Below are 13,932 nucleotides of genomic sequence, written 5' to 3'. Positions count from 1 at the left end.
GATTATTAGCTGCGATGGAGTTTTGAGAGGAAGGAATAAAGTACTCATCTCAGATGGTGAGAAAGATCATTACTAAGGAAACGCAGGGTTGGAAAGCAGTGCTGAGTGTCCAGTTGAGTTTCATGAGCAAACATTTGCTGTGGGACCAGTTTTCATGGTGGTTTGTCATTTTGTCCAGCTGCCTGGAGCTGCTTGGTTGAAGGCACAGAATAATCAGGTTAATTGTTTAACTTCTATGAATTTCTTTATTTTAAAATAGGAATAATATCTGCCTTGGGAGCGAGTTGTAAGAGTTAACTGAAAGCTTAAGGAAAAAACTTTCACTTGCTATTTAAGTAGGGCTTTACAAGTTACAATTCTATCACAGTTTTAAGATTATAAACCAGTATTTTTTTGGTATAAAATTATATACTAGTATTCTTATGGATAGAATTTAATTAGCTCAATTTTGAGATTTGGAAATTCACTAGTTATTGACCTTTGGGGAAAAATTGCTGATTTGGATCTTAATATATTGTAGGCTGATATTTATGCCCTGATAGTTTCCCAGAAAAACATGAGAATATGGCCAGAAAGGAATATACTATGAATGACCTTTTTCCTTGAATTTCAGAGGCAAGTGCAAAAACCTGTGATGGTGTACAATGTGCCTTTGAAGAACTTGTTGAAAAGATCATTCAGACCCCTGGACTGTGGGAAAGTGAGAACCAGAATAAAGGAGTCAAACTGTCACACAGGGAAGAAGGCCAAGGAGGAGGAGCCTGTGGTGGTTATTGCTCTGTGTTATAAACTCTGGGAAATTCCATCTCTTGCATATTTGATCAGATAGTGACATCTTTCTGTATACAAACTCTTTAACTGCTATTTTAGGGACCTTGCAGTTTGCACATAATTGTTTTATATCATAGCAGTAAATATTTGCAAGAAATCCCACTCATCGACCCCGGGTAAAATGTTATGGTAAGCATGCACAGTTTGCAGTCTACAGTTTTTTTATGTAGCACAAAATAGGTGTACCTTTATAAGTACATTCAATTTTATGATTTACATTTATCATGTAATTTTTAAAAAAATCCATCTATCTAGGATATGTTGATACAAAGTCTGCTTTTGCTATTCTTTTTGCTTAAATACTCCTATCATTTTCTAAATTACTTGGTATTTAGAACTCCTAGAACCACGGGGAAGAATAGAGGTATCATCAAACGTGGCAAATTTTCTTTCAGGAATAATAAAGAGCATGATTCCACAGCTTTTCTGGGATGTTTGAGATTCTTTTTTAGTACTGAGCAAAATTCTCATCACAGAATGTAGCCCAGGCCAATTTATAACTAAATCTCTATTTGTTCGGATGATGCTTCTAAAACAGCATTGATAGGTTAAAGAAGCTTGGTATTTTTAATTTACTTCAATGATTAGCTCAGTTGCTTAACTGGAGTTTTAATCCTGTGATATGTACATTGGATTCATGACTCTGTGCAGCATTTTTAGTTATGTGGTGTTTGGCAGAATGACAATAAGGGTTTCCCCCATTTTGGTTTCAGGAGGACATGAATAGTGTGTTTATTGTAACTCCTCATACACTTTTAAAACCAACATCTTTTTTCATAAATGTTGGTAGTGTTTGTCCAGGTACCTTAATTGTAGCTTGTGTAATGTTGATGAATATCTGTATCTTACGGCTTCCATAATGGCTAGTTGATATTCAAAAACCTATTTCTGTGTTTTGAGGGGTGGGGAAAAAAAACACTAAGTGATAATTTGAAAAAGGCATAATACTTCCAGATTCTGATGTGTGAGGGAAAATACTGTCACAATGAAAATCTTGACAATTTACTTAACAAGTAACCAATAGTTCATCAAAACCAACTTGTACAGACTAATCTTTTTCACAGTATTCAGTTTTCTCACCTCTTGCTATTGTATATTGTAGATTTTTTTCATTCATGTGTTATTTAATTTACACTGATCTCTGCTATTTTAACCCCCCAAATAAGTTATTTGTCCTTTAAGGTTGGTTACTATAATACCCCTCAGTAAGATTCCAGTATTAATTTGTGGGCAGTTTGTTCTCTGTATACAATTGCAAATGATAAGCATTTTTGTGAGTGACCACCTTTGCAATATGTTTGTTAATTTGCTTCATGTTGGGTTCTTTCTGAAATGTACATCTTTACATATAAAAACCTCACATTCTATTTGATTTACACTTCCTAGTCTACATTACATGTGGTTGAAGGTTTTATACATTCTATATGCTTTTACTAAATATACAAGATTTACTACTAGAAATTTGGAGAAAGAACACTAACACATGTACTTGTGATTTGTTCATGTTATATTAAAACTTGAGATTTGTGTATTTATGTAGAGTCTGTATTGACAAGACTGTTGTTTTTTGCTCCTTGAGCTATATAATAATCTGTGTATTGGATTGTTGTCTTGATTTGGTCTAAATTTGAATATATATGAGTTACTTGAATATAACAAAAATGAATTTTGTTTGATAGATTTATATTGTAACCTTTTTCTAGTTCTTGAATAAATATAGCCTGCTTTCCCTAGATGCATTTGTGTAGGAAGTATATACATTTGCCTATTACTCTCATCAGCTGAGGAATATGTACTATTGTGTTACTCAAATTATGTGGCTTTCATTTTGTTATTTTGTTGCAAGCTTAGTGTTTTGTAGTGGAGGTTTTGTAAATGAAACAGTTGTAATATCTAAGGTCAGGCACCTAGTAACAGGGTTTTGTTAATTCTTTTCAGAATCATTGAAGCAGTCTTAAAGGGTCTTTTGCAGATGGTACAAATTAGAACAATTAGAATATAGTATTTTGAGTTCTAGGAGTACTGAGATTGACCCAAACAAATAAAAAACTATTCAATTTCTGAGTAATAGTTAATATTTATTGAAAGCTTCCTTGGTGCCAGATGCCTTTCTAAGTGCTGAATTATCTCATTAAACCTCACAGCAACCTTAAGAGATTAGTACTCCTATTATGCCCATTTTAAAGGTGAGGACAACACAATGTAGGTATGTTAGGTAACCCCCAAAGATCACATAGCTACTCAGTCACTGAGCTGGATTCCAGTCATGGCATTTTTACTTCTGAGCCCATACTCTTCACCATCGCTGCTTTTACAATGGGTAGTTAGCAGCTTTTTGTAACACAACCGAGTTAAGGCAGTTCCACTATTTCTTTATCACTCTTTTGTTATATGTAATAGAAGTATTTCACACTTTTGGGTTATAGAGTAAATCCCATGATGTAAACCTACCTCATAAGTCATGTGACATAAAAGTTAAGGTAGTGGAGTAAGTGGTCTTATTTCTTTCACCTGCTCAGAGTGGACTGAAAATCCTGACTTAGAAAAGGTACAAAGTTAGGGGACTTATGGTACCTTCACTTTTTATGTGAGAATAGAAATTATGGAAACAGTAATTTGCTCAAAACTGAAATCTGGGGTGATGTTTTCATTTCATGTATTTGATTGCCATCCATAAACTCATACTTGGTGTTGACATTCTAGTTGAGTGTTGTGGAAATAGACTTGATTTTGATTCATCGTAGCTTGCATGGTCAAGAGACATGATTCTCTACTAAGGGTGGGGCTAGCACCATAGCTCATAAAAGAATCCTTCTTACAACAGTACTTGTTCTGCCTGTGAGTTGGCACAGACTTACCTAATATCCATAGTGTCTTTAAGTACAACTTAATACATATTTTTTCTGTGTATTTTTTTCAAATGAACTCAACAATTCTTCAGGTATTATAGATCAGAGATCCTCTCCATATTCAAGCATTATGCTTCTCTTTCTTGGGGGTACATTTCACTAGTAATACTTAAGAAGTTATTTTGTCTTTCGTGTATTTCCCTAGTTAAGTATAGGGGTAAAAATGTTATTCAGCTTTCAGAAGACATTGTTCTGACTCCGACCCTGCCGTGTATACTCAACTATATAGACTTCACCCTGGGTTTTGCCTAAACTGTTGAAAGACGAGAATAAATAGACATAGACAGGCTAGCTAAGTCAAGACTAGGGGCTAAGGAATATAGAATCACCCAGGTCTTTTTTTTTTTTTTTAAATTTTTCTCTCCCCAGTTGGGAACATCTATCATGCTGGAGGACTACTGTGATGGGGCTTTACATTTTACTGTTTTGTTGCTAGCTTATTGTTTCATATTTGGGAATCAGTCATGTTTCTGATTGTGGTATAATGTTTGCTTAAGTGCCCCTTAGTTAAAGCTGTTCCATGAATGCAAGCACACACACACCTACACACATATTTTGAATAGTCGTGTGTTCATGCCTGTTCTCAGTCTTGTCCCCTTTACCATTTCTCATGCAGGTTACTTCTTGTTTTTTTTTTTTTCCTCTTTTTTAACCGGAGAAGCAACAAATTACGTAGTTTTTTTGTGTTTCTTTGATTACTAGTGAGCTTGAGTACTTTTAATATTTTATTGGATATGTTTGTGACTGACTTTAATTTCTTGTTTGTGTGTGCTGTGGCTGCCCAATCCAGCACCTACTTCCTTCTCCCACCATACCACCCCCACCCCCACCCCTGCAAACAATCGTGCATGTGATTTGGGTGGCATTGTCACACCCTCGGCTTTCTAGATTAACCCAGTTACCTTTTAGCAGTGCCCCACTTCCCCAGTAGCAATGGTTCAGGGGTAGGCACCTGACCCAGACCAGACTACTGAGATAAAGATGTTTGCCTAGGCTTTTTCAGGAGCTATTGAAGACATCTTGTTGGAGATAGTGTGCTGGGAGGAGTCACATTCTGAACTTGCTGCAGCTCGTTTTTCTAATATAAAGGAGCCAGCCTGAGGCAGTACCAGGGTGAGAGGGAGTCTATTGGAGCCCTTGGGAACTTCTGGATCAAATTGGACCTGAATTGAGATCTATTTCTCAGCTTTCACTTATGTGAGCCAATAAATTCCTTTTTTGTTGAAGGCAATTTGACTTGGATTTTCTTTTTTCTTGCAACCAAATATAAGTAGTGTGAGAATGTGTGTGTTTTTCTTATTTACAGAGGTGCTCGTACGTCAAGTTAGTTACATCAGTAATAGATTGATTATTTGCATAAGGAAGAAAAAAAGTAAACCACTTGAAAAGCCACTACTCTTAAATAACTATTAACATTTTAGAATACTTTTACGTATTTCTTTATGGATATCTACATAGAAAACTGTAAATGAGTTAACTTCATACATATATGATGTGGTTTCTTTTCATTTCCTCTGTCACCCGAGCATGCCCTCTCGTTCCTCTCCTCCCTGAGCTATCTGTTGCATCCTAGCACATATGCTCTTTCTGTATTTCTCGATGTTTATAATCATATACAAATACATATAGATACATATATATTTATATAGTTACAGTTTTCTTTAAATATATATTGTAAATTGGAACCATCTGTATATTCATCTCTGCATGTTGTTTTTCTTTGTCTTTTTTTTTATTTTTTTAGAGACAGGCATTCGCTCTGTCGCCCAGGCAGGAGTGCAGTGGTGTGATCACAGCTCACTGCAGCCTCAACCTTCCATTCCCAAGTGATCTTCTCACCTCAGCTTCCCAAGTAGCTGGACTACAGGTGTGCACCACCATGCCTGGGTAATTTTTTAAACATCTTTTTGTATAGACAGGATCTCCCTGTGTTGCCCAGGCTGGTCTCAAGCTCCTGGGCTTAAGCTATCCTGCCTTGGCTTCCTAAAGTGCTGGGATTACAGGCATGAGTCACCGCACCTGGCTGCTTTTCTTTCCTAACAGTAGATTGTGAAAATCCCTGCAAACCAATTTCTGTACATCTAAGATCCATTTCTGTGATGGTACAACATTAAAATTCTAAATGTGTCAGATACCACAATTTATTCAACTATTCCTCTAGTAATGGGCAATTATCTTGTTTCTATGTTTTTGCTACTATAGATAGTACCACGATAAATATCCTTGTACACATTTCCTTTTGTTAGATATCTATGTGTTGGATCCATAGATCAGACAATGCATTTTTTAAGTTTTGATATATTTTGTCAATAGCTTCCCAAAGTCTGTAACCTTCTACATTTCCACTAGTGTAATAACTATGGACATATCACTTTCCCTGCATTCCCCATCAGCCCTGAGGTGTTACCACATTTTAGTTACTTTGATACTTATAAGGTGTAATTTTTTTTCAACTTTTATTTTAGACTCAGGAGTACATGTGCATGTTTGTTACAAAGGTATATTGTGTGATGCTGAGGTTTGGAATACAAATGAATCTTTCCCAGATAGTATATATATATATATATATTTTTTTGAGACAGAGTCTGGCTGTGTCGCCCAGGCTGGAGTACAGTGGCGTGATCTTGGCTTACTGCAACCTCTGCATCCCAGGTTCAAGTGATTCTCCTGCCTCAGCCTCCCAAGTAGCTGGGATTATAGGCATGTGCCACCATGCCTGATTAATTTTTATATTTTTAGTAGAGACGGGGTTTCACCATGTTGGCCAGGCTGGTCTCGAACTCCTGACCTCAGGTGATCTGCCCCCCTCAGCCCCCCAAAGTGCTGGGATTATAGGCACGAGCCATCGCGCCCAGCCAGGTGTAACTTTTGAGTGTAACTTAGTTTGCATTTTCTGCAGTCGTTTTCATGTTTGTGGACTCTTTTGAAATGATTATTTATATCCTTTGCCAGTTTCTCTGTTCAGTTTTTTGTGGTTTTATTATATGAGCTGTTTGTATACTACAGATATTAATCTAAATGTGTATGTTATAAGCATTTTTTCAAACCTAAGCCTTTTTAAATTTTGTTTATACTATATTTTCCTTACAATTAAAAAAATGTTTTATTGCTTCTGGGCTCCTCAGCTCTTAAATTTGACATAGTTTCCTTAACCTCTTCTGAGATTTTTATTTTATTTTTTTCTTTTAAAATATTGAATCCCTTGGAATTCACTTATTTATGGCACAGGATAAGGAGCCATCTCATTCTTCTTCGTAAATGTAGCTTGTTGTTCTGCACAAAACATGAAATAAGCCTGGCTTTTCCTACTGAGCTGAAGTACTGCTATTGCCCTAGATGAAATTCCCATAAGTACTGTAATCTACTTTGACCTTCTATTTTAGGGGCTCTTAACCTTGGAAAGTAATGTATTTTAGTATAATTGGTTTTTCTTTAATCCTGTGTATTTTATGTTTTAAAAAACATTCTTAAAATAGCTCTGCAGGTTTCATCAGACTGCCACAGGGGTTTGGTAAAGCAAAAGTCTTGATCATGGCTTTAGATAACAGAAAGCATAGTATATAGCTTGTAAGGCAAATCCTTCTATGTGCTTTATTTTTTTTCTTCACATATGAATCTTCAAAATGATCCCTCACCCATTTTTCCTTTTGGTGGGTCCTTTAAAAAATATTCATATGAAGGAGGTTTATTTCTTTTAATGGAATATGGTTACTAATCTTTTGTCATTAATATGTATTGCTGACATCTTCACCCAGTGACTTGTCTTTTGAATTTGATTGAAGTTTTGCATCCTTAAAAGTTTTAAAAACCAAAAATTTAATTTTTAGTTAGTTTTTTAAAATCAGGATTCTAATTAGGATTACATGATATTCCTGCATTAATTGTGAGAAAACTGATAATTTTATTACAAGACTTGCCATGAGGATTCATGGTGTATCTTTCTGTATTCAGATTCTATGTTTTTAGTGGTTTATGGTTTTCTTCACATAGGACCTATACCTTCTTTATTAAAATTATCCCTATGAATTTTGTTTTGTCAGTGTGAATAGAACGTAGGTTTTCTTCATTTCAGAATTCTATGTAGTTGTCACTAATAAAGAAAAGCTATAGACTTTTCTAAGTTTATTGAGACACCTAATTAATTTCTTTCATTTGGTACTTTGGTTTAACTAGGGTTTCTTTCATTTTCTAGACAAAATAGCAAAAATGCAATTTGTAATTTTTCAGTGTTTATGTTTATTGCCTTAGATGAAATTCCCATAAGTACTGTAATCTACTTTGATTACATAAGGCTACATCTTGATGAGTTTTAATAAGTATATGCACTTGTATAAATACGATCACAATCAAGGCCAGGTGTGGTGGCTCACGGATGTAATCCCAGCAGTTTGGGAGGCTGAGGCAGGAAGATTGCTTGAGCCCAAGAGTTCCAGACAAGCTTGGGCAACATAGTGGGATCTCGTGTCTACAAAAAACTATAAAAAAAAAAAAATAGCCAAGCATATTGTGGTGCAGCTATGGTTTCCACTACTCCAGAGGCTGAGGTGAGAGGATGGTTTGAGCAACCCAGGTCAAGGCGGCAGTGAGTTGTGATTGTGTCACTGCACTCCAGCCTGGCAAGAGTGAGACCCTGTCCTCCCCACTCCCTAAAGAACCACTGTCAGTTAAGATACAGAATATTCGTATTACCAGAAAGTTTCCTTGTGATTATGTCTGGTCTCCTTCCTCCCACCTCTACTATACCTGACACTGATCAGGGCTTTCCTGGCCACCCCGAGGCAGGTTGGCTCTCATCACTCTGCAGTCTCTACCTACGTGTTCTAGACTTCCTTTTTCTCTTCCTTTATCTATTAGAGGCCTCTGTCTTGCATAAATCTGTAGAAATATCTCAGGATGATATTCTTCGCTGCCTTCACTATTTTATTTTTAGTTAGGATCTCACCCTGTTGCCCAGGCAGGAGTGCAGTGCTGCCGTCATAGCTCACTGCAGCTTCCTGAGCTCATGCAATCATCCCATCTGAGCCTCCCAAGTAGTGGGGACTACAGGTAGGCACTACCATGCCCTGCAAATTTTTCTACTTTTTGGAGAGAGAGAGTCTCTATGTTGCCCGGGCTGGTCTTGACCTCCTGGGCTCAGGTGATCCTTCCGCCTCAGCCCTTTACTATTAAGATTTGTTCTTGGCTGGGCGCAATGGTTCACGCCTGTAATCCCAACACTTTGGGAGGCCAGGGTGGGCAGTTCACTTGAGGTCAGGAGTCCAAGAGCATTCTGACCAACATGGTGAAACTCCGTCTCTACTAAAAATGGAAAAATTAGCCAAGCATGGTGGTGGTCGCCTGTAGTCCCAGCTACTTGGGAGGCAGGAGAATCACTTGAACCCAGGAGGCAGAGGTTGCGGTGAGCCGAGATTGCGCCACTGCACTCCAGCCTGGGCGACAGAGCAAGACTCCGTCACAAAAACAAAACAACAAAGATTTGTTCTTTTCTTTAATTTTTTTTTTTTTTTTTTTTTTTTTTTTTGAGATGGAGGCTTGCTCTGTCGCCCAGGCTGGAGTGCAGTGGCCCAATCTCGGCTCATTGCAACCTCCACCTCCCAGGTTCACACCATTCTCCTGCCTCAGCCTCCCGAGTAACTGGGACTACAGGCGCCCGCCACCACGCCCGGCTAATTTTTTGTATTTTTAGTAGAGATGGGGTTTCAACCGTGTTAGCCAGGGTGGTCTCGATCTCCTGACCTCGTGATCCGCCCGCCTCGGCCTCCCAAAGTTCTTTAATGTTTAAAGTATATTTTTAACATGTTCTCAGGGAGGGCATGAGAACCAACTCATGCTCTGTCAGAGACAGAGCATTTGTTCTTGGCCGGGCGCAATGGTTCAGAGCAGTCATTTGGCTCTTTTGTTTTTGTTTTGTAGAGATGAGGATTTCACTGTGTTGCCCAGGTTGGTCTTGAACTCCTGAGCTCAAGTGATCCACTGCCTTGGCCTCCCAAAGTGCTAGGATTACAGGTGTGAGCCACTGCACCTGGTCAATCATTTGTTTTTTAACTCTTAAATTTAATTATTTCACTTTTGTGTGGACGACATTATTAATCCTTTATGGCTTTCATGTTTCCCTTTTAGTTAAGAAGGCAACCCCATCCCAAGATTATACAGCCATTCTCAAACATTTTTTTCCTACTATGTTCATAGTTTTGTTGTTTGCTTATTTGTCTTCACATTTTATTATGTAATCCATCTGGAATTTATTTGTGTTTATGGTGTTTTTATGATGTTTATTTTCTTCCAGGCAGATAGCAAACTGTGCCAACACAATTTAATCTTTTCTCCCCTGAATAGAAATTCCATAACTTGTTGATTTATTCAGCAAAGATTTATTTCAGACCTCCTATTTGCCAGGCACGGTTCTAAGTCCTAGGGATAGAGAGGTGAATAAATCGGAATCAATGTCCTCATGTTAGTGTATGTAGTAGGGTGGAAAAGAGAGTAAAAAGATTAATTACATGATTTTGAAATAAGAGTGGGAAGAAAATAGACCACACTAACTGGATAAAAAGTGTTTCAGTCTGAAGCAAGTCCTCTCTGGGCAAGTGACACTTGAGCAGAGGCTCTAGTCAACAAGAAAAGATGTTGCTATGCATACACCTACGTGTGGGAGAAGAGAGTTTACTGGAGAAGGACTGGCAAATGTGAAAGGGCCTGAGCAGATCCTGCTTGGTGAGTTCAGGGAATAACAAGGCCGGTGTTTATGTAGCACAGAAAGCGAGCAGGAGGGTGTTAGAAGAAGGAAGCAGGAGTCAGAACATGTAGATCCTTTGTGGAGTTTGGATGTTATGCTGAGTGTGATGGGAAACCACTGAAGAGCTTTAAATATAGAAGTTACAAACAGCAAAACAAATGATCCCATTAAAAAGTGGGCAAAGGATCTGAGTAAACTTCTCTCAAAAGAAGACATACAAATGGCCAATAGGTATATGAAAAAGAAATGCTGAACATCAGTAATCATCAGGGAAATGCAAATCAAAACCATAATGAGATATTATTTCACACCTTTTAGAATGGCAATTATCAAAAAGACAAAAATAAATGCTAGTGAGGATGCAGAGAAAAGGGAACTCTTCTACACTGTTGGTGGAAATGTAAATTAGCACAGCGACCATGGAATGGAGATTTCTCAAAAAAACTAAAAATAGAACTACCATTTGATCCAGCAATTCCGCCACTGGGTATTTATTCAAAGGAAAAAAAATCAGTCTATGAAAGGAATATCTGCATTCCGGTGTTTATTGTGGCACTATTCACAATAGCCAAAATATGGAATCAACCTAAGTGTCTATCAGTGGATGAATGGATAAAGAAAGAGGAATACTATTAGACCATAAAAAAGAATGAAATCATTTGCAGCAACATGGTTGGAACTGGAGGTTATTATGTTAAGTGAAATAAACAAGGCACAGAAAGACAAATATTGAATGTTCTCACTCATATGTGGGAGCTAAAAAAGTTGACCTAACAGAGGTAGAGAGTAGAATGATAGTTACCAGAGGCTGGAAAGGGAAGATGGGCAAGAGGATGAAGAGAAGTTGGTTAAGGGTTACAAAAATACAGATAGAAGAAATAATTTCTAATGTTCAATAGCACAGTAGGGTGACTATAGTTAACACTATATTGTATATTTCAAGATAGCTAGAAGAGGGGATTTTGAATGTTCTCACCACAAAGAAATGATAAATGCTTGAGGTGATGGGTAGTCTGAATAATCAAATAACTTGATTATTGCACATTTTATACAAGTATGAAAATGTCACATGTTTTCCATAAATACATACAAAAATTATGTACCAATAAAAAAGTTCTCACCACAGAAAAATAAGTACATGAAGTGGTGGATATGTTAACTAGCATGACTAAGAAAAAACAAAGGAGTTGTATTATTTAGGATTAGGTTTGGATGTATATTAACTGAAAATTCAGAATAATAGTTGTTTAAATGTGCAAGGATTTGTTTTCTCATACCAGAGAAGTCCAAAAATGATCATTCAGGACTGTTGAGAGTGACTCTATTGGCCATTTCTATCCATCCTCAAGACTACCTCATGGTCCAAAGTGGCTGCAGGGTGGGAGAGCTCTGTTTATCACATCCATATTCCCGGCAGCAGAAAAGAGAGGAAGACAAAAGGGCACACTCTCTACTGAGTCAGTTGTCTTTTGGGGGAACTTCCTGAAGATACACGTATACCGTTCCCATTTATTTCACTGGCTGGAATGTAATCTCCTGGCCACACCTAACAAAAAAAGCTAGAAAATATAGTCTAGGTTAGGCACATTGCTGTCTCCAATGGCAGTAAGGAAGAAGTGTTAGGTGGTTATTGGGAAGATAATTAACCAACTTTGCCATAGAAGTAATGTGATCTGATACTTATTTCAAAATATTTGCTAAACTGGTATTTGGGAGTAAGAGTGAAAGGAGATCTATGAGGAGGGTGTTGCTTAAGTCTAACGAAGGGATGATGGTGGATTGGACTAAGGGTGGTAGTGAGAAGTGGTCAGATCCAAGATGTATTCTAAAGGTAAATGCAGTAAGACCTGCTAAGAGACTGGATGAGGAAAAGAGAGGAATCAAAGGATGATTCCTGGTTGTTTAGCATTAGCAACTGGGTAACGGTGCTCCATTATAAGATGGGAAATATGGAGGGAGAAACAGACTTGGGGAAAAATTATTTTGCACTTACTAAATTTGAGTTGCCTGTTAGATATCCTAGTGGAAATTTTGAATAGAGGTTTTTTGTTTTGTTTTGTTTTGTACTTTTTTTTTTTTTGAGATGGAGTTTTTGCTCTTGTTGCTCAGGCTGGAGTGCAATGGCGCAATCTTGGCTCACCGCAACCTCTGCCTCCCAGGTTCAAGCGATTCTCCTGCCTCAGCCTCCCAAGTAGCCGAGTGGCTGGGATTACAGGCATGTGCCACCACGCCTGGCTAATTTTTGTATTTTTAGTAGAGACAGGGTTTCTCTATGTTGGTTGGGCTGGTCTCGAACTCCTGACCTCAGGTGATCACCTACCTCGGCCTCCCAAAGTGCTGGGATTACAGGCGTGAGCCACCGTGCCCGGCCTTGAATAGATATTTGAATATAAGAGTATAAGAGTCTGGGGCTCAGGAGAGAATAGAGATCTGGAAATATATATTTGAGGATTATTAGCACAGAGATGAAATTTAAAGCCATAGACACATGAGATATATAGGAGATCACCAAGGGGAGAATATATCTATAAAATAGATAGATAATAACAAAGTGCTAAGTAATCCTAGAACCCTTTGCTGTTTAGACAGGAGAAGAAAGAGTCAGCAAAGGAGACTGGGAAGTTGCCAGAAAAATCCGGGGTGTGTGGTATCCTAGAAGTCAGTCTAAAAAAAGGTTTCAAGAAGAAGCGAACAATCAATACTAATAATAGCCAACATTTATTGAATTGTTATGTTGTGCCAGACAAGGTCTAAGTGCTCTATACATATTAAATCACAGAATCCTTCCACGACCCTATAATATAGTGTTAGAGTAGTATGATCATCGTCGTTTTACAAATGAGGAAACCTTGGCACAGGGAGGTAAGTAACTTGCCCATATTTTCACAGTTGATTCAAGACCAGATTCTTGTCCTCTGGTGTAAAGTGCTTTTAGACACTATCCCCTGCTGCTGAGAGCTGAGACATATAGGAACAGGGAATTCACATTTGAATTTGGTAATGTGGAGGGGTCACTGGTGACTTTGACGGATTTCAGAGGTGGGTGGAATGAAAGCCTAGAGAGAGTGGGTTAAAGGAAGATAGGCAAAGAAGCAAGTGGAGGCAGAGAGAATAGACGTCTTGTTGGAATAGAGTCCTAGCTGAAAGTGAGGAGAGGGTAAGTGGGCCTAGGAAGAGAGAAAATGGGACATGTTACAGAATGCTTTTGTGTTGATGGGAATGAGACAGTGAGGTAGGCGGCAGGAATTTACTCTGGACCAGACTGAAGACTGGCTGTATGGAAGAGGTGAAAGCACCTCTCCATAAGATGCGTCCACCAGTGCCATGTCAGTTTACGGTTGCCATGGCAACACTCAGAAGTTACCACCCTTTTTCTGGAAATGTCTAAATAACCTGTCCATTAATTTGCATATGATTTAAAGTTGGTATACATATGACTGCAGAACTGCCCCTGGG

General features: G+C 38.0%; 1 protein-coding gene across 3 annotated transcripts in view; it reads left to right on the top strand.

Moving 5' to 3' along the window:
* The window catches only part of RAB18 (RAB18, member RAS oncogene family), a 36,393-nt gene extending 33,498 nt beyond the window's left edge, over nt 1–2,895 (top strand). For 2 of the 3 annotated variants that reach the window (XM_004049207.5, XM_055352431.2), the window contains one exon: nt 614–2,566. In XM_004049207.5, the coding sequence (XP_004049255.1) occupies nt 614–789 (176 nt within the window). In that variant the 3' untranslated portion in view covers nt 790–2,566. Of the gene's footprint in view, nt 1–613 lie in introns of all 3 variants that reach the window. The other variant, XM_055352432.2, reaches the window with a different exon arrangement.
* The last annotated feature ends 11,037 nt before the right edge of the window (nt 2,896–13,932 follow it).

The sequence above is a fragment of the Gorilla gorilla genome, chromosome 8 (genome assembly GCF_029281585.2).
Source record: "Gorilla gorilla gorilla isolate KB3781 chromosome 8, NHGRI_mGorGor1-v2.1_pri, whole genome shotgun sequence".
In the NCBI taxonomy this organism is placed as follows: domain Eukaryota; kingdom Metazoa; phylum Chordata; class Mammalia; order Primates; family Hominidae; genus Gorilla; species Gorilla gorilla.
This window is presented reverse-complemented; position numbering and strand designations above follow the sequence as displayed.